Source organism: Euprymna scolopes, chromosome 37 (assembly GCF_053919585.1).
Source record: "Euprymna scolopes isolate OS-2025 chromosome 37, ASM5391958v1, whole genome shotgun sequence".
In the NCBI taxonomy this organism is placed as follows: Eukaryota; Metazoa; Mollusca; class Cephalopoda; order Sepiida; family Sepiolidae; genus Euprymna; species Euprymna scolopes.
The window spans coordinates 10707961-10729272 of record NC_136518.1 but is presented as its reverse complement, the minus strand read 5'-3'; the positions used below and the strand labels follow the sequence as shown (position 1 = coordinate 10729272).

General features: G+C 33.1%; 1 protein-coding gene across 1 annotated transcript in view; it reads right to left on the bottom strand.

The window, feature by feature from the left end:
* Window positions 1–21312, bottom strand: part of LOC145261081 (large ribosomal subunit protein mL44-like) — a 125672-nt gene that overhangs the window by 89015 nt on the left and 15345 nt on the right. Inside the window, exons 4-5 of the mRNA XM_080119261.1 lie at window positions 20489–20589; window positions 13289–13364 (exon numbers count right to left, since the gene is read on the bottom strand). Coding sequence (XP_079975387.1) covers window positions 13289–13364; window positions 20489–20589 — 177 coding nt within the window. The remainder of the gene's footprint in view (window positions 1–13288; window positions 13365–20488; window positions 20590–21312) is intronic.

The following is a 21312-nucleotide window of genomic DNA, read 5'->3' as shown; positions in this document are numbered from 1 at the left end:
TAGGACAACAGCATATTCTTTTCATTATTTTGACTCTCGAGTGTGTATCCGTTGATATTTTATATGCTGTTATATAGAGTGATGTGGTTCTCGGTTGATTAACTGTGTCGGATGTGTCTCGAGAGTCAAAACAATGAAAAGAATATGCTGTTGTCATGGCCCCAGTGATCATGCCCATATTCTTTTTATTTTCTTTTAAAGTTGAGTTCCTTTTCTTCTGATGAGTTATGGGTGAAATAAATTTTAAAAAATGACATAATAATAACATGAATGGTTCTGTGCTACGAAACAGGTGCCGTCAAAAATTTGACATTTTAACATACTTAAAGAATTAAATGGTAAGATGGACAACATCTTGAAATTTGGAATATAGACCTTTTGTCATTTATTTGTATACTAGCAAAGTCCCGACCTTAACATTTAACCTTGACCTTGAAAAATAGTGTGCACTCTCCCTAAGTGGGGGATCATCACCATGTCGGGTTTGGTCATGATCGGTCCACTTGTGTGGGCTGTAGACATAAATGCTACTATTTTATATATATATATCATATATAGATGCTTTATATTTACATTGAACTTCATAAATTAAAGGATTGGTATAAATAAAAGGTGAAATATATATATCTATATATATATATAGATAGATAGAGAGAGAGAGAGAGTAATCTCCTAAACTAATTCAACAATCATCATGAATTTTTTAATATATATTTAAAAAAAAAAATAGAATGAGTAACATTTGGTGTAAATTTTAACATATTTTTTTAAATTTATTTATATGAAGCAATTATGAATTTTGGAAATTTACATTTTACAAAATTTGGTGAATAACATGGGCATACTATTTTTTTTTTTTTTTTTTTGTAAATGTTAACATTCATGAGGGGCTTGTCTCACTTCCTGAACTGATCTGCTCTGTCTCCTCAAACAACTCCAACACTTGCTTCCTAAATGTGAACAAGTTCTTGATGAACCGTTCCCTTAAGTAGCCCGATTTACCAAATTTCCACTACTAATGATTACTACATGTTCCCATTGACTACTGTACATCCTTATCCTCGAGTAGCTTCCAGGCCTTGATAAGTGGTGACTCCTTTGTAAAAAAAAAAAAAATATATATATATATATCCACTTTTGACCAGAAATCCTAACTGTTTCGTTTTTATAGTTCACCATCAGAACTGGCTACATCCACTTTTTTCTCAGCTCACTCACTCCAGTTATCCAATTGTCATGGGCGCCATCCAGTCTAGGAAGTTCAATGATTAGTTTTGTTAGTGTTTGCTTATCTTATTTTCTCATCACTTTTCCCAGTGTAAATTATTTTCTAACTTTTTCAGAGTTTAGGCCGTGATCCATTTCACCTACATTATTCCCTTCTCCAAGAAGTAGAAGAAATTAATATATTTATGTTCACATTTACAGGATTGATGACTGAGAGTACTCAATTCTTCTTCTTTTTATTTTATTTTTTTTTTAACAAAGAACTATGCTAAACGACAACTGCTTATTTTCCTACTCAGGAACTCACAACCCAGGGGTAAATGATGTTCCATCATATTACGGTCGTATTATAAGAACGCTTTTATTCATTAGCGTTTGATTCAGGTTGTTTATTTTATGTCTTATTTTAGCATAAATTTTTAGAAAGTCGCCTCATAGGAGAATAAAAACGGACGTGAACAAATGTCATGTGTGTGTGTGTGTGTGGGTGTCTACAAATGACATTTGCAGATTTATATGGAGAGATGTCGGCCAAGAATATGGGTTAACCCTCAAGGAGAAACAAATCCTTTATTGAAATTATTCGGGAAGGGCATTACAACATTTTTATAGAAACGCATACAGCTATTCAGAGAACAATTTACTTCTTTACAAATTTACAGCTATTCATCATTATATATATATATATATATATATATACCAGGTTGTTGCATAAGTTCCTGCCGTTCCATAAAAAAATTTAGTTCTAAACCATGTTTTGATATTTGCTAAAGTGTTTCACACAAAAACTTGGAACTTGGGTTCCACACGAACTCACTTTTGCTGTTAAATTTCTTAAAAAAAAAAAAAAACAAACGGTGGGAACTTATGCAACAACCTAATATATATATAATTCCAATACCACATATATATATATATTTAACTAGCATTCATATTTTATTGTTTGTATAGTACGTCTTACACGTGTTTTGTTGCATGGTATAGATAGACCAAACAAGAAATTGATTTTTTTTTTTTTTTTTTTTTTTTTTTTACATCAAATTGAATTGTTTAATACAATATTGTTTTTTATAAAGGAATCATTACTTATCAAGGCCCAAAGGCAACTCGAGGATAAGTGTTAAAGAGTGTATAATAGTCAAAGGGACAATATCGTAGTGATCGTTAGAAGTGTAAATTTGGTAAATTGGATTACTTAAGAGGAACGGCTCATCAAGAACTTGTTTACGTTGGACTTGAAGACTGCCATATTGTAGTCAGCTGGAAATACAATTGCGAATTACTTAGGACCTCTATCCAGACATAGCCGATGGAACAAGAGCATGCTATCCCTGAAGTAAATAAAGGGTTTTGTTCAAAATTCTGTACAAATTTCTGAGTTCGACAGAAACATTTGAGTTCAACAAGATGCACCTAAAGAAGGGCTGAGGTTACATCGATCGAAACGTGTAAATGACACTCAAGATGGGAACAGTAATTTGATTAATCTGATGAATACAAATATCAAATTTATTGAACATAACTTTTAATAGAAAGAATTTGTTTCTAAATTTATAAAATTGTGATGCAATGATGGTTAAAAAGGGATACAACTCTTATGATTTTTTTTATTACAAGGGAATCACCACTTATCAAGGTCTAGATGCCACTCAAGGATAAGGCTTAAAGGGTGTACAAAGGATTAAAGAATGTACACTAGTCAAAAGGACAATATTATAGTAATCGTTAGAAGTGTAAATTAGGAGAATTGGATTACTTAAGGGGAACGGCTCATCAAACACAGTTGTCACTAAAAAGAAAAAAAAATGTTTTTGATGCATAATCTACGATAAATTATAAGTAATGCCAATTTGAAAAACAATTGATATTTAAAACCTAAAAAGAAAAAAAAAAAAAGTTTTATAATAAATTGTGTGTAATGTTTACTATTGAGCTGATATGAAAATATAAAAGATTTTATCTCTTTTTATTTGAGGAAATTTATATGGTTCAAATTCCATAAGACAAAAATAAACAAAAAACTAAATAATTTTTATATATATATATATATATATTAGTTTTGGATGATTAATCGGAATTGGGGATTGGAAAAAATCTAAACTTTCGAGGGTATCAGAATCAGAAACAAAATTGTGTCTTTTTTACAAATTTATAGCTATTCATCATTATCATATATATATATATATATATATATATATAAATTTCAACACCACAAATATATTTATAAAACATTCATATCATTTTATTGGTTGTATGGTATGTCTTAAATGTGTTTCATTAAATTATAACTTTTTTTATAATAAAAATATATCTATGCGCTGTTTTTTTTTTTTATTTAATCAAACATCAAAGATGTTGGTCATTTTTTTTTAAATCAAACATAAAAATATAACTTATAAAAAATATTTATGAACTGTTTTTTTTTTTTTACAAGATTTTGCTTAAAAAATATTTATAAAGATTTTTATTTGAAAAAAAAAACAAAAAAAAAACAGTTTATAATTTTCTTATAAAAGTTCAAATAAAAACTGTTTGAATAAAACTTATATACAATGTTAGTCATCCATACGTTAAAATTTGTCTGATGTCACTTCCGTCGAATGACTTTGTAAACAAATGAAAGTTGTTTTTTTTTTTTTTGAAAAGGAATAAATGTGAAAGAGGAAACAGAATTTTTTTTTAAAGTCATAAAAGTAAAAATAAAGAACTTTATTATAAGTTATTTATAGATCATTCCAGGAAGAAACCACTCTAAAACACAGATGCCATGAGGGAAAGATTGTTGCATATATGCCACTATCTTTTTTAGCATATGCTCATATATATATATATATATATATATATATATATATATATATATATATATATAAACCGCTTGAGCACTGTAAAAGCGGTGGGCATGTGTTTATTTAATGGACATTTGTTGAGATAATTTGCGAGCACTGATCCCATGGGCTGATGGGTAGAACTGATGATCATCAATGCAAGGATTTTAGATTCAATCTCCGGCTAGGGAAAGATGCTAGTCTAGCCGCACTGATGAGTTGTGATGCAATGAAACAATACTCTATGCGGATAACTATATATATATATAAAATTGCAGTCATCCACATGCAGTACTGTTTCGCTGTTTCACAGCTCATCAGTGCGGTTAGACAAGCGACTACCTCAAGCCAGGATTGAAACCCAATCGCCCAAGCGACAGTCGGAGCTTCTAACCATTGCGCTATATGGCTGCTGCTATGCGGGCAGTGAATTAACAATGTTTTGACATTGTCCAAAGTATGTAAGCTCAATTTGTTTACACAAAGAGCATTGCTTCATATGCTAATGGTAATTTGTATATCACTTCCCAATATGCTCAACCCAAGATAGGGAGCATTATAATCATACACATACAGTAGTTTCGCCATTTCACAGCTCATCAGTGTGGCTAGACAAGCAATTACCTCAAGCCAGGATCGAAACCCGATCGCCCAAACAACAGTCATGTTATTCCACAAATGCTTCTACTAATTTCAAGATTATTGGAAGTGTAAGAAGCATAAATACAATGTTTTTAATTTATTATATTTTATTATTTCAAGCGGTTCTCCGCTCTTTATCACAAAATGTAGTGAAATGAATTAAAATGAAAGGCATTGAAAATACTTTCATTAAGACATAAGGTCTTTTCTAAACAGTAATGGCATTTCATGTCAATGAAATCATGATTCATTTACAGAATCAGTGATGTATAGCTTTCGGATCAAGACGAGAATAAAAACCCCAATCGACCAAAAAAAAAAAAAAAAAAAAAAGAACAGATTTCCATTGACATAGGTTTGACCTTGACCTTCGCGTACACACACATGGCGTCTGTAAACAAATATAAAATAACAAACGTGTTTGGATTTTCGTAACCAACATTTCATTTATTTTTTGTTTTTTACATATTTACAAAAGTTTTTAAAATATAAATCTAGAGTGCCTCATTTTGAGGAGTTTGTTCCTCCCAAACTTAGACACTACAAAAACAAATATGGCGACCAGTGAAAACAATAGAGTATACATTGTATAATGACGATTTTAACGATTGTTGGTGGCAAATTTAAATGTGACATTTGTTCAAAACAGAGCTGAATACCCCTAAAAAATCAACTTGTAAAAGGTACTCTATCGCACTTTGATCCAAAACATTTTAATAAAACTATTTTAACCAAACATGTGATCAGAAGAGAAATGTTAGTTCGTAGGTCATATAACGTTATGATTTTCTAAAACAATAATCAGCAAGGGTGTCGCGTTAGCCACGCAAAGTGAATTAAAGAAATATTACCTGCATTTGAAGCATTGCATATATTTTAAAATTTAAGAATTACGTACATAGATACGTTTGGAAGGCTAGAAAAAACAGGCTTCATTGACAAGGGTGTATTCATCGAAATATCTGAGTGAAACAATAAATTTGTTTATACAAAAAATATGTGTAATTTTCTAGCCTTCCAAATATATATGTAATTCTTAACTTTCAAATGAAAGCGACCCTTTCTGACATCTTATCAATCTAAAGACTGTGACGTTGAAGAATATACTTCAGAATAAAATTATCCAACAATCAGCTGGTAAGGAAACCTAGGATTTAAGATTGACAAGATATTACTGCCAGTAACATTCTATAAGTACTATCCCACCTAAATAAGATTTGCTCGATATACAAGATAGAGCAAATAAATCAAATTTTAGTCATTCAATGAATTTAAAAATTTGGCGTGAAATTAATTTAACCCTCAAACAAAATCTTTCGTTGCTAATAGTAATAATAAAAAAATAATAATAAAAATAATAATAAAAAAATAATAATAAAAAATAATTAAAAAAAATAATAATAAAAAAATAATAATAAAAAACAATAATAAAAATAATAAAAATAATAATAAAAAAATAATTAAAAAAAAATAATTAAAAAAATAATAATAAAAAATAATAATAAAAAATAATAATAATAAAATAATAATAAAAAAAATAAATATTTATTGATTTTAAACTAACAGCGGAAATAAAATCTATAGATCAGCCCCCACAAGTGTGTATTTTTACCTTTAAGAAAATATCTGCACATTTAACGTGTTTTTATGGAAATTGGGAAAAAGAGCAACTTTATCGTTAAATATTTTGAGATTTATAAAGAATTGGAATTGGGAATTGTATCGGAATCAGGTAAAATATTGGAATTGTCTCATCATTAATATGTATTCTTTATCAATTACAACTAAGATTTTTTGTTTTTAAATTCAATTTTCACCCCAAACAAGACAGTGCCACTTTGAAGTAGGGGGCTACTATCAGGGACATAAGTTGCAGGGATATTATGAAGGGAAATGAGTAGCAAGGTGTTTGTTCACATTACACTTGAACTTCTGCATGTCAGTACAGTTGGGAAAGCAGAATCCCAGAAGGAAGTTCCAAAATCTAGCAGTTCTGGGAAAGAAACTCTTACACCTAGGGATCTCTACTGTGTAGGAGTGGGATTTAGCTGCTTGTCGGATTTGGCAGGGATATTTACATTAAGTGGGTACAAGTACTTGTAGTTCGTCAGAGCATTCACCATCAAAGTACTTGTAGAACATGCAGAGGGATGCAACATTTCATCGATAGGAGAGAGGCTGAAGCCTAGACGACAGTTCAGGACCTATCAGGTTGGCGACTCTCTTCTGAACCCTGTCCAGAAGTGAGGGACAAGTAGCAGATGCACCAGCCCAAATGTGACAAGAGTACTCCATACATGGGCGAATGGTGGTCTTATAGAGGTACAGGATACTTTCAGGTGCAAGTAGCTTTCTAGCACAGTAGAGAGAGCCCACTTTCTTCGCAGCAGCTTTGGCAATGCTCTTAATGTATCTATTCCAGTTCATGTTCCCTGTGAACATTAGGCCAATGAGTTTAAAGGAAATACTTTCAGGTCATGTGTTCTTGGCCATTGCTATTGATGGTGGAGAAGGTTTCTTGTAATTATTGAAGGAAGCTAGCTTTGTATTGGCAGCATTGAATGTGACCATCCATTTTTATCCACATTCCGCTACAGATTGGTGAGCATCTTCTAGTGTCTTTGCCATAATTTTGAATAGAAATATTCATAATTTGTAATGTTTTTGAAATGTAGCCTCTTATGACTTGGTGGCAACATCTTGTTTGCGAATGAATAAAAGTAAAGTAAAGAAAATATATTTTTAATCATTCGTACATTAAGTTCTTTTGCTTGCTTGCTTGCTCTCTCTCTCTCTCTCTCTCTCTCTCTCTCTCTCTCTCTCTCTCTCTCTCTCTCTCTCTGGCCAAAGCATTTTTTTAAATAATAAATCACCACATATGTAAGCCACTCAATCGGAAAAAAAATCCAAACTTTTGGGGATATCGAAATCAATATCGGAATCAGAAAAATTTGTGCCTATTTTCCGATGCCAAAAATGATTCCTTAAATTGGCTTTTTTAATTTCATTGCTGATGATAATAAAATAATGAATATTTATTGATTTTACATTACTTTCTCTCTGGCCAAAGCATTTTTTTTTTTTTTTTTTTTTTTTTTTTTTTTCTTACTAAAAAATCACCATTTATTAAGGCTATGAGCCATTCAAGGAAACGGCTTATGACAAAGTTTATTCACATGAAACTTACAGAGGACCATGTTATAGCTCTCAGGGAAGCAATTTTCTAACAACATATTTTCAGATAGGAAGTCCTCGGAAAGAAGATATTTAACTCCCTCCCATTGCAGGAAAATATGGCACAAAATGGGAAGGTGGGGATGGTAGACCAGTGGCAAAGAAGTAACACACTCTGTAGCTCTGTTGGCATTCTTCAGTAGGGCCACCTCAGCTGATTGACTATAAACTAACATCTTCCCAAGAGAGAAGATAAAACCTGGACTAGTTAGGATTACCTGGGACAGATACCCCAGCCCAACAGAGCTAACAGAAGAAACAACAGCCTGCCCACTAGTGGACTGATGGGCAAAGACGTATCTTTGACTGGTAATTCTATGCAGATAAATCCCTGCACAGAAGTTATTGGTAAGAAACTCAGCTCATGAAGTTTTGTCTATACATAATGTTTCAGACGGTAGGAGGAAGGCCTAACAACATAATTAAGAGAGTGAATGATAAGAGAAGTAGTGAGAGGAATAACAATATATAAATAAGAGAGGAGGAGGAGGGAAGGGATGGGGGGGAAAGAGGGTTTATTATGACATCATAGTGTATTCTGAAATCCTTTAAATTTTTGTTTTGGAATTTTTTGGAATTAATAAACCAAGGGAGGTAATCTTGTTATGCCTATTTTTTAATCGAAACAGAGTACATCCAACAACTGCATGTTGAATAAAACAGAGGAAAAAGAGGGTTATAGTCAACTAACATATTTCTTAATCTTCGACATGGCTGCTACCGGAAGTGATGACAAGACAAATTGCAGTTCCTTCACTTTTATTGTTATTCAATATTTCTATTCTGAAGCGATTTATTGAAATAAAATATAAGAAAAAGGCATTGAAAAATAAAAATTTAACAAAATTATAAAAAGATAAAAATAAGACAACTAGTCTTTATTTGTACTTTTAATAAAATTTTTGGCACTTGTACAGTTTATTCAACACATTAAAAAATGAAAATATCGCAAAAAATGGTTATATTGTACGCATCCGTTTTGGACTGAAGATCTCTAAAAAAAAATTTCATTTAATTTGATTGAGTAGTTTTTTTCTTACAGCGGAAAAACATGTTCTTATGAGAGCGCGTTGAAGTCAGCCATTATGGAATTTGCTGGAGCTGAACAACATGCCAGGGGAGATAACTCAATGTAAAGTGCCGACACTCCCTTCCCATCTTTAATTTTAGCTTTTCTTCCTAAAAATCAAACCTTTTGCTCGGTATCATAACAAATTGTTTTTTTTTTGCTGTAAAATAAACAAAAAAACTACTTGATGAAATTAAGTGAAATTTTTTTTAAAAATTCAAAGTTTTTATTTCATTTGAAATTTCATAAGAAATATGAAATTATAAAAATGTTATTTTTTAATTAAAAAAAATAAAAGTTTTTATTTGAATTTATATAAATATATGTTTCTGAAAGTATAAAAACAAAATTATTGAAATCAAAAAAACAAAATTTCAATCAAACATTAAAAAATTTCAATCAAACATAAAAAAAAACGTATCCAATACATAATATTCCCAAAATAGTTTTAAAAGATTTTAGTTTTCGATAATTCTTTAAAAAAAAATATATATATAAAAAAGAGAGCAAAAAGTGTTTTCAATAATTGTTTAAAAATAAAGCTAATTCCAATAATTCTTAATTAAAATAAGGCCAAAAAAGCTTTTCAAGAATTATTAAATAAAAAAGAATAATCAGAAAAAATGTAAAAAAAAGTACATACACAGGGAAGATATAGGCATGTAAGAAAAAAGTAAGCAGAGGAACTGATTTGCCTTGTCACCAGTTCCAGTAGCGCTACACTGGATGTATGTTCGCGGACTATAGCCAAAATATATTTTAGATTTATATGTGTTGTTGAAACATCTGAAGACATCCTAGATAGGAGCTGCTAGAAAAACTTTATCCTGCCTTGACAAAGTTCAAAATAGACTTCGAAGCCTAGTGGGGATGCCCTTTTCTCTTCCCTGCAACCTCTTCTCCACAGAAAAGACGTTGTGAGCCTGTCTCTGCTTTATCGTTATTTTCATGGCAAGTGCTCGTCTGAGCTCCAATCTATGGTCCCCTCTTGCCAAATTTCCACGAAAAACACTCGTCTAGCTGAAACCACTGTCAATAATATTCCCCACTCTTTATCTGTTCCTAAGCCTAAACGTAGATTCCATGAACAAAGCTTCTTTCTTAGAACTGCACGCCTGGTGAACTCTCTTCTGTCTGCCTGCTTTCAGCCGACTATTATTTGGTTGTCTTCAAGTCCAACATAAACAAATTCTTGATGAGCCGTCCCCTAAATTTACCAAATTTCTGCTATTAATGATTACTACGATATTGCCCCATTAACTACTGCACACTCATTAACCTTTATCCTGGAGTGGCCTCTGGGCCTTGATAAATGGTGACTCCTATGTAAAAAAATTTAAAAAGAAAAGTGTATCAAAGAGAAAAATATTCCAAAGTTTAACATGAAGAAGGTCCGAGATTACATCGGCCAATACATTGTGAAGATAACTAAATAATCCAAATCCTTCCATTTTCTTTTTTCTTTTTTGAGAAACAGACTACTTGATGATGTCTTTTGTTTCCTTTTTAAGTCAGAAATTAACAAAAATATTTTTGACTACTTAGGTTTGTGGTTCCCGACAACATAATTCACACAAACCACGTGGAAAGAAACTAGAGCTTTTGCAAAATCAAATGCAACGGAATAACCCAAAAAACTTACAGGAATTTCTCTGGTGCCATTATATAAAAGACAATTTCTTTGCGAATATCTTGGTGTTTGCTCAGAGATGTACCAGCAATCTCCTTTCACATTTTGTTCTGCAATCCTGAACGTGCTGCCTCAGAATTGTGTGAATGAACATGTATCATTGTCACATTTCGGAAATCTGTATTGACTATTGTGATGTTTCTACGTTTTATGCATTCTCTAATTAGCTGAGTAGCCTCTGTCTATTTTTGACAGTTTTATGACTATGGCTTAATAAAGGGAAAAAGAAAAAAAAATGAATGCATTATTAATATCACATTTAATATATTTAAATTTTGTTAAATTCCTTTTTATCAGAAAAAATATTTTAAAAAAATAGAATACAGTATTTAAAAGTATTCTGAAATCCCTCGATTTTATGCTTTGAAATTTTTCAAAATAAACATATGTCAAGGGAGGTAACCTTGCCATGCCCTTTTAGATAATAAAAAAAAAAGCAATGATTGCAAGATTTTGACATCAAATTAGCTGTAACATGTTTCTGAGATAGAGGATTGAGGTCATAACGTTTAAATGACACTCATTGAACTTCATTGTAAGAAAAGTTAGGTACTTGTTAAGGATTTTTCCAATGAAAAGAAAAAAATAAAGAAAAATCTGTATTGATGTACGAGGTGCTTTCAATACGGTTCCAGACTTTTCGTGTGAGCACTTTTATCGATAGCACACGCATGAAATTTTAGTCCCCTTCCAAGCAATTTCATTCGGCTGCAATGCATTTGTGATATATGATCTATCCTGGGTTACGCCGGCATATTGGAAATTGTGATTTTGCTGGCGGGTTGAAATCAAGAGGTTAAGTGTTGACGTATGTCAAACGCTGTAGCTAAGGTCACCAGTGACACCTGAAATGTCATTTGGTTCGTGCTAAAGAAAACGTGGAAAAAAAGAAAGAAAAAGAGTATGAAAGAAAGAAAAAAAAGAAAAAAAGTATGAAAGAAAGAAAGAAAAAGAGTATGAAAGAAAGAAAGATATTTTTTGCTCGCACATACGCAGTCACGGGTGCGTACATCATACACATTTTTCTTTATTTTTGTTTTTTAATGTAGGGGAATTCTGGAGAAGGACCCACATTTTTTTGTTAAATTTACAAAAGTTTAGTCCTTAATTATCTTCTTCTTCTTCTATATATATAAATCTCAAACGTCTGTGTGTATGTATGTATGTTTGTTTGTAACGCTAAAACTTTTGACAGACACAACCAGAGTTGACAAATTTGGTATCATATCGAAGCCCCATCACCCGGATGACAAATATCGAAATTTCACGTTAAACGGACCACTAGAAGTTTGTCAACTGATCAGTTATCTTCGAGGGGGGCCCCCAAAAAACCTGTCATTATCTATATATATAAAAGACAAATGTTTGTTTGTAACGCTAAAACTTGAGATGAAAGATTCCTCTTCCCTAAGAATAAAACATATGTTCAATATCTGCTTTTGTTTTTTCATTGTTTATACGGTCCCGAGCAACGCCGGGTAGCCCTGCTAGTCTATATATATAAAAAGCAAAAGCGATATGCACATTTTTGTATGTCCGGTAAATGCTTTTTTCGCTTGGGTTCTCCGGGAAGGGGGGGGTACTATTTATTAGAACTGTTTTTATATACCTCCTAGATCATAATATCTACGATTTGCGAAGGGATGTCATGTCTAGATTTATTTTGATCGACTTTTATAAAATTTGCGCCATTCCGTTCTGTCACGCGTTTATTTATACTAAAAAGTCAAACAAAGCGAAACTGATCGAGCGAAGGCAATGCCTTGACTTCCCTGCCAGGGACGTCCAGAAAGCAAATCAGCTTTGATCAATGCAGTGAAAACCGTCATATCAGACAATTGCCATTCATTTGGACACTCCCATTTTTTATGAGGAGCTCGTTTTTCCCCAACAACTAGGGGAAACGAAACAAAACCCAAAAAACTGCCTCACAGCCAAAGTTAAGTGCGGGATTTCATTTCTCTATGGCGTGATGTTTGACCTCATTAAATTGACGTACCTGTCACTTGAGTTTTTAATCGTTTAATTTCAACCATCCTCACATCTCTGCCTTTTTAGTGTCATTGTAAGATGTTGGGCTTCTTTTTTTTTCACTTTCACCTCAAGGATTCGGGTTCGAGCCTATCTGCCTAGCAAAACTTCTTTTTTTTTCTTTTACACTTACAAACACCCGCGCAACGCCAGATACCCTTGCTAGTCCTATTTAAAAGTAAAAAAAAAACATTAGCAATATATTGGAAAGTAAACAGCAAGTGAGACAATACGACCGTTTGAAATGAATCCAGAAAAAAAAAACCCTTCAACTCTTTAGAATCAACAATGTTTTTTTTTTTACTTTAGAAATGATGATTTATTATTAGGCCATCAGAAGTGACGAATTCTACATAATCAAATTATTGATGTAATTCTATGATTTTATACAGGTGTAAACACAGGCAAAGCATATTTTTTCCATCCAGGTGTACATTATAAGTCATAGCATACATTAGTACCCACAATTGGAGGTCATAAAACTCTACACATTCAAAAACACGCAACACGTGAACAGACGCATGATTTTTTGTTGCACAACTTTATTCATGCTTTTTATTTATTACCTACCTTATTCCCTCTTCAAAAACATAAGGAAAGGAGAATCGTAGAAAGGCCTTCACATATCGACTGGCTATCTTTTTACCTGAAGATAAAAAACAGGGAGAAAAAAAAAAAAAAAAAAAAATGGGGTTTAATGAAATTTATATCAAACTTATGAAATTGACAAAAAAAAAAAAAAAAATTTTTAATTGAATTTTGATGCGTTTCTTTTACCAGAAATATTTGCTATTCTCTTCTAGAGGTTGATGTTCGATTCTCAGGATACAATTGTAAATTACCTAAGACTTCTACACCAAGAGCATGCTATCCCCGTGGATTAAATAAAGGGTTCCATTCAAAATTTTGTGCAGATTTCAACAAAAAGATTTCCAAATAAAAAAGTTCCTTTAGAAACCTTGCACAGATTCCCAAGTTTGAAAGAAAGATTACAGAGTTTGACAAGATACATCTGAAGAAGGTTGGGGGATACATCGGCCGAAACGTTGTGTAAATAAGATGGGAACAATAGTGCGAATAATCCTTATACACAAATCTCTATATAAATAACGCAGTAGATGTATGTATGCAGGTGTTTGTGTGTCTGTAAATATTTAACCAATAAACTCTTAATCCTTTACTGACAGAGTTTTTTCTATGCACGTGATGAAAGTTAGCGTGAAACTGACACACAAACATAAACGCCTCATTCACTTGTTGAACGAGGCATAGACATGGACTTTGAAGACGAGTTCGGCTGACAAGCCATAAGAGTAAGAAAACTTTTTTTTTTCGAAAGGCTAGTTGAAAGTACAATTTGGCAGTAAAGGACATAACATTGAAATTAGGGCTAAGACGACAACATATTCTTTTCATTGTTTTGACTTTTGAGTGTGTATTCGTTGATATCTTATATGCATAGAGTGATGTGGTTCTCGGTTGATTAACTGTGTCGGATATATATTCGAGATTCAAAACAATGATAAGAATATTCTGTGTCATAGTCCCAGTAATCATACACCAAGGATAGTTTCTAATGAGTAAAATCTTTGTTTGGATGGATGAATAATTTCCATTTTTTTATTCATGAATTCACAGCAAGTGATAAAAGTACTGATTCATGAAACATAAAAAAAAAATTAATATTCAGCTTTATAAAATACTTGCAGGGGTACCCAATGTTGCCCGGGCCATATAAGACAAAGGAAAGAAATGTAGTTGCGTATGAACACATCTAAAAAAAAAAAAAAAAAAAAAAAAAAAAAAAAAAAAAAAAATTGTGTGCGTATTCAGCGTTCTAAATTCACATTTCAACAAATATTCATAAAACCATTAAAAATGATATCAATTATTTCTTTGTAGCGTGCTAATTCTTAAATAGTATTTTTAAATTAAAATCAAGTTTTATGCTTCATAAAAAAAAAAGTTATGTTCAGCGCTTTGTAAACCACACAAGATTCATAAGGGCATAAGTAAAAAAAAAAAAAAAAATGTGTGTACGTTTTCAGCGTCACAAATCCACTTTTCACAAAATGATATCAGAAAATAAAAATTTTTTTTTTTTTTAACTCTGTTTAAATGCAAAAGCTTACTGAAATAAACGCTTTCAAAAATGTTAAAAATAAAAGTAGAAACATCCACCGTAACGTGAGTGCGAACACAAAAAAACTAATAGTTCCGAGAGAACCCTCTATCTCATTCGGCTAGAGCAACAGTGATACCGTGACGTTACAAATTTATGTACCTAACGTATCCGAGAGGTGAAGCGGTTCATGCATACATTGAAATCGTTTAGAAAGAGACAATTTTAGGTATCCCCACGCCCGCCGTCAGATTCTGCGGTCATTAAGGTAGAAAAAAAATTAATATTTTGTTCTAAATTTCATATGTTAAGGATTTGAGACCCTGTCCTTTAAGGTAGTATCAGAATCATTCTTATCTGATTTGGATTTCAAAAATTTTAACAAGACATACAAACACACACACACACACACAGACATCACTCCTTTATATAATAGACCAGTGGGGGTACCCGGTGTTGCCCGGTGTGTCGAGGTGGTGTAGTAAGGAACCCCCCACCCCCCAAAAAAGTGGTAGTAGCGAGTGGGGGGGGGATCAAAACAACAGTAGGCAGTCTGAGCGGAGAGAGTTGTTTAAAAAAAAAAAAAAAGTGTTAGTAGGCAGGCTCAAACCCGTGGCGCATAAGTGGAAAAGAAAGTGAAAGAAAATCTGACATCTTACTGACGCTGCATGACGCGACCGGAAGTCGAAAGCATTCAAATTAAGCAAAGTACATCCAACTGATACAATGACTTGCAAAAATGGTGACGCAAAAAAAACAAAAAAACATGACCCCCCCCTCCTTGTAGAAAACTGCCCAGTTGAGGGTGAAGGAATTAAGAGTTGAGAGCATTGGAATTAAGCATAGTCAATCCAACAGTGACGATGACTTACTAAAATGTCGTCGAAAAAAAGCAACATCCTCCTTGTACAAAACTGCAAAAAATTGAGGTTGAAGGAAGGAATGTTTTCGGCCAATTTTTCGATATTTGTCGTCCGAAGGATTGAGATTTAAAACGATATCGGTTTCATAACTTTCCAACGCATCTGTCGAAAGTTTCTGCAAGACATACAAACAAACACATTTTGCCCTTTATATATATATATATTTATATATAGCATGGATATCTGGTGTTGCCCGGGAACACATGAAGTCCTGTTTGGACACACCTGTTATACTAAGGCTACTGAGCAGTTTTTCATGATCATATGTCAACTCGATTATGAGCCACATCGATACCCTCACAACAATTTCAAAAATAAAAGATACTTAAAAACGGATAAAAACACGAAAATGTAAAAAAAAGAAGTATGTGACAACCTCCCCACCAGATATTTTGGCAGAAAGGATACAAAGAGAAGAAGCTATTCTCCGAAAATTGAGCACTTTTTGTTGCCTATGTGCTGGAGCCCTCCCTCCCTCCCTCCCTCCCTTCCTTCAAAAAAAAAAAAAACATAAATCATAACTTATCTTTTAATCAAAATAGCAGTGAGTGTCTGTGCAACCGAAAAAAGAAATGAGCCACGGTGTCCGAGTGTGATACTATAAATGGGTCAGAGGAGAAAAAGCATGGGGTGAATGTTTATCAAACGACAAAATACAGAAAGTTTTAATTTTTTTTTTTTTTTTTTTTAAATTACATTTTCACCCCAAACAAGCCACGTTACTACTTTGATGTAGGGGACTACTATCAGGGACCTAAGCTACAGGAGTACTATGTAGGGAGTTGGGCAGCAAGGTGTCGGTTCACGTTACACTTGAACTTCTGCATGTCAGTACAGTTGGGGAAGCAGGGACCCAGAAGGGAATTCCAAAGTTTAGCAGCTTTAGAGAAGAAACTACTGGAGTAGAAAGCTTTCTTAAATCTAGGGATCTCTACTGTGAAGGGGTGGGATTTAGCTGCTTGTCGGGTTTGTTGGGGGTATTTACGTTGAAGGGGTACAAGTGCTTGCAGTTCGTCAGAGAATTCACCGTTAAAGTACTTGTAGAACAGGCAGAGGGATGCAACATTTCGTCGATAGGGCAGAGGCTGAAGCTTTGGTGACAGTTCGGGACCTATCAGGTTGGCGACTCTCTTTTCAACCTTGTCTAGAAGCGAGAGACTAGTAGCAGATGCACCAGCCCAAATATGACAACAATACTCCATACATGGGCGAATGGTGGCCTTGTAAAGGTACAGGATACTTTCGGGCGTTAGTAGTTTTCTAGCACGGTAGAGAGAACCTACCTTCTTCGCAGCGGTTCTGGCAATATTCTCAATGTAATTGTTCCAACTCATGTTTCCTGTGAACGTTAGGCCGAGGAGTTTAAAAGATGTACTTTCAGATAAAGAGTCTTTGGCCATTGCTATTATGGGTAGAGAAGGTTTCTTGTAATTTTGAAGTTTAAAATTAACGTTAGTTCTAAAAATAGATTCCTTTCACACAGTAAAAATGTTTACACAGCGATAATCAAAAGTCAATTTGTGCGAGTCGTATGTCAGAATTGTTCATGCGATTCAAAGATCACAGCCATATTGCATAAATAACATTTTGATACTTGACTCTCAAAATCTTTATATAAACGCCAGTGTCATTGATAAGGGTTTGTCTGAGCCTAGCGTTGGACGCATGGGGAAGCAGATCATATGCTCATGAGAGAGATTGAACTGAAATGATGAATTGACAGCGAACAGAAAGTTAGCCTCGACAGATAGAGTAGATTGTGTCACACACCAAATCCAGCTGACTTTAATAATTGTTAAACGATGAAGTTGTTTTTTTTCTCATTTTGATGTATTTTGTTTTACGCTTGTTAACCTGCACGCGCCTCCCCTAACACTCGCTAATGTGAAAACCACAATGATCATGGCCAAGAAAAGAGAACTGAAAGAGAACATCAAATCCATGGGACGCACAACGACGGGGTTGCGATGTGTTGGCAGCGGGGAGTGCATGATGGCGTTGTATCACACGGGCTCAAACGTGAAAAGGGAGAGAGGGAAAGAAGACAAAAACTTACAGACGAACGCTTTTGCCACACGGCCAGGAGTGCTTATGACGTCATGACGTTGTAAAATAAGCGTTTCAAACATAGTTTTAGTTTAATACATGGGCGTGACTTGCGAAAAAGGCAACACATAAAAGGATCCCACCCCTCTTCCAAATAGTTGTCCAATTGATCGCCACAGAATGAATCTTTTTTTTTTCTAATTTTTACATATTATGCATCCAGGGTATTGGCCTTTTAGATGGCACCGGTTTCAACCAGGTTAGATGCAGATGACAAAAATCTTTTAGCAGACACACACACACACAACTCTCCTTTACATAATAAATTAAAATTTCGATCAATTAGAATATATTTTGTTTCGAATTTTGTAAAATAAAATATTTGAAAATTTCATAAAAATCTGAACCTTAGTTAATTTTTCCTAGATTTATTAGCAGGCTGCTCAGCATTGCCCGGTCGTAAAATATGCATAAATATTATATTTTAATTAATGCACAAACTGAGATATGTGCATGCGAGTATTATGTTTTTTTCTAAACAGTTCACTTCTTGTAAGTAAAAAAAAAATACTCGAGCTGAGATCAAAATCAAAACCTAAATAAAGTGAGTCAAGTATGATAACCATTAGACCAGCTTGCCACAATCTTTAAAAAGTGTTTTCAAACCTTGTGAAACAGTTGACAAACAGATAAAAATCCGATGAGCCCCTCTCCAAAGTACTAATTTTTTTTAATTTTGACTCCTTAGCAGCTCTTTTTTCCAGATGAAAACGATTTAAAAGTTTTTCATTTGTCTGAATACCCTATATACCAAATTTCAAGTCTGTAGATCAAAAATTCATTGAGTATATAATAGTGATGGGATGATTCCAACACAATTACCGATTCCAATTTTAATAATAATAAATATTTAATTATAGAGCTGTTATTTCATGATTATTGGAAAAACACATTAAATATTTTTTCTCAAATGTAAAAACACACACACACACACACACATTCATACGTTTTAGGAGTTCAAAATGGTTCCCTTGCATAGTCCCAGTTATTTATCTTTGATGTTTTCATTCTATTTAATTCCAGACACGAGTCGACACTATTATTTGGAACTCTTAATAAAAGGGAGATAAGCACGTACAATCGAAAAAATCGTAACTCAAAATAATTATTCTCACTTGAATTAAAAGAAACAGAATTAATCCGTTCCAAAGCAAGCTCAAATTATGCTCAAATTACACTCAACAATCACTAAAGAAAGATAAATACAACAGTAATGACACAGAACTTTATATTTAATAATAAATGTTAATAAAAACAATGAAATAGAGTTGTACTCACCGCTAAGGTGACTGCTAGCGTACAAGGAGTACAAGTATGTTTTTAACTTAAAATTAAATCGAACCGTTTACACATTTGTATCAAATTTACCAAATCCTCATGTGATTGACTTTGTGAAACAGAGAAAGTCTTTCCTGCTCTGTAAAATGTTTTTGACTTGTGATGGGGGGTATGGGAGGAATGGATTCGCCAATCATTTTTATAACCAACGGCTGTGCTAAACAACCAATCAAAACGTCGCAAAATTATTATAAACAATCGTCGAATTTTGGATTCAATCAGTTCGCCATTTGCTACGTCACGGACCGCATTTAATTCTTCGCCTCCATCTTGGTTACTGATCTGAACTACGCTGCCATCTTGGTTACTGATCTGAACTACGCCACCATCTTTGTTCAACACAATGTCTCAAAACTTAACATGCTCATTTACCACATCAAACTAGTAGTATCCTGTCCCTGTGATGTCACTACTTGGGAAATTACACAACTGAATTTTTAACTTTACATGGAAATTTAATATTTTAGTCTTTACACATTTTGCACCTAAATAGGATTTGAAATCAAGATCAAGATTTTTTATTTAGTTTTGAATTGCAAGTTGTTAGTTTTAGAAGAAAAAAGTTGTTCCAAACAAATTAGCAGCATCATTCCAGTTTTGAATTGTAAAAGCTTGCAGACAAAGACAAAGAGTGTGGTTCTATCTGATTGTTTTTTATTTTTTTTTACAAATACATATTACCTATATATATATATATATATATATATATATATATATATATATATATATATATATATATATCTAGAAAAGTGAGAATGTGTGTGTATGTGTGTGAGGACAATTCTCAGCCTATATACTTGATGAATTTTTGATCTACAGACTTGAAATTTGGTATATAGGGTATTCAGACACGTGGAAAACTTTTTAATTGGTTTTCATCCAAAAAAAGGGGCTGCTAAGGGATCAACATTGAAAAATTTGTACGTGGGTAGCCAATCCAGAGAAGCTTTGAATTGTAAGCATTTGAAGACGAAGAGTTTCCAGTAGCTAGCCAATCCAAAGAAGTCTTGAATTGTAAAAGCTTGCAGACAGAGAGCAGAGTTCCTTCCCATGTAAAGACGAACAGTCATGTACCGGAATTCTAAAATATCTGATATATTTTGTGGAGTAATTCCAGTTTCTGATTGGTTTGTAGCAGAGCATGGTTCTATCTTATTGGTCAGTTCTTATCAGCCCTGTTCTTAAATAGAACCTTCCAATTAGGAATATGAAAACCATTGTAACATTTAGTTTTTAGTTTAAAATTGAACATTGTACAAATTTTTAAACGGACCGACTTACCTTCATGTGCTAATTGCTCGTTGTCTTGAAGGTTAAGAGGAATTATGTCATCGCCAACGCCGAGTTCTTTACGCCTTACTTCTTCTTTCTCAATATAAGATCTACAATAAAAAAAAAAAACGTATTATAAACCCAGTACATATAAAAATGATATGGATATAAACGAAGATGAAATGGATTGCAAGTGAGCAAGGCAAATGTTCATCCGAGCTCTAATCTATAGTCCCCCGTTACCAGACTTTCACAAAAAAAAAACACTCGACTAGCTACAACCACTATCAACAATTTCCCCTACTCTTCATCTGTGTCTAAATCTAAATACAAATCCGTTCTGTTACTTTTTTACTCATATCATGTTTAATGTTTGTGCAAGATTTCAAAAAATTCCAAGGTGTAGTTATTGAGAAAAGTGCGGACAGACAAACGGACAAGAGTGAATTTACAGGTTCATTCTCATTTTGTCAGGGAACCAAAAAAAAAAAAAAAAATGAAGAAATAAAAAATGGAACACTAATAAATTAAATTTAACAACAACCATAAGTTTAATAAATAGATATTGCTTTATTTTTTGCGTGCATAGGTAGGAACATTTGTTTTATGCGATTAAAAACTAAGGTACATTTGTTTAGGGGTTTGGGTTAAGATTTAGGGTTTTGTTTTGGGATTAGGGGTAATTTACCATCTAGGCTGGTTTAATTTTTTTTTTTTTTTACAGTGATCACCATTTATCAAGGCCCGGAAGCCACTCAGGGATAAGGGTTATTGCAAGTACATTACGGGGTTTAGGGGTTTGGGTTAAGATTTAGGGTTTTGTTTTGGGATTA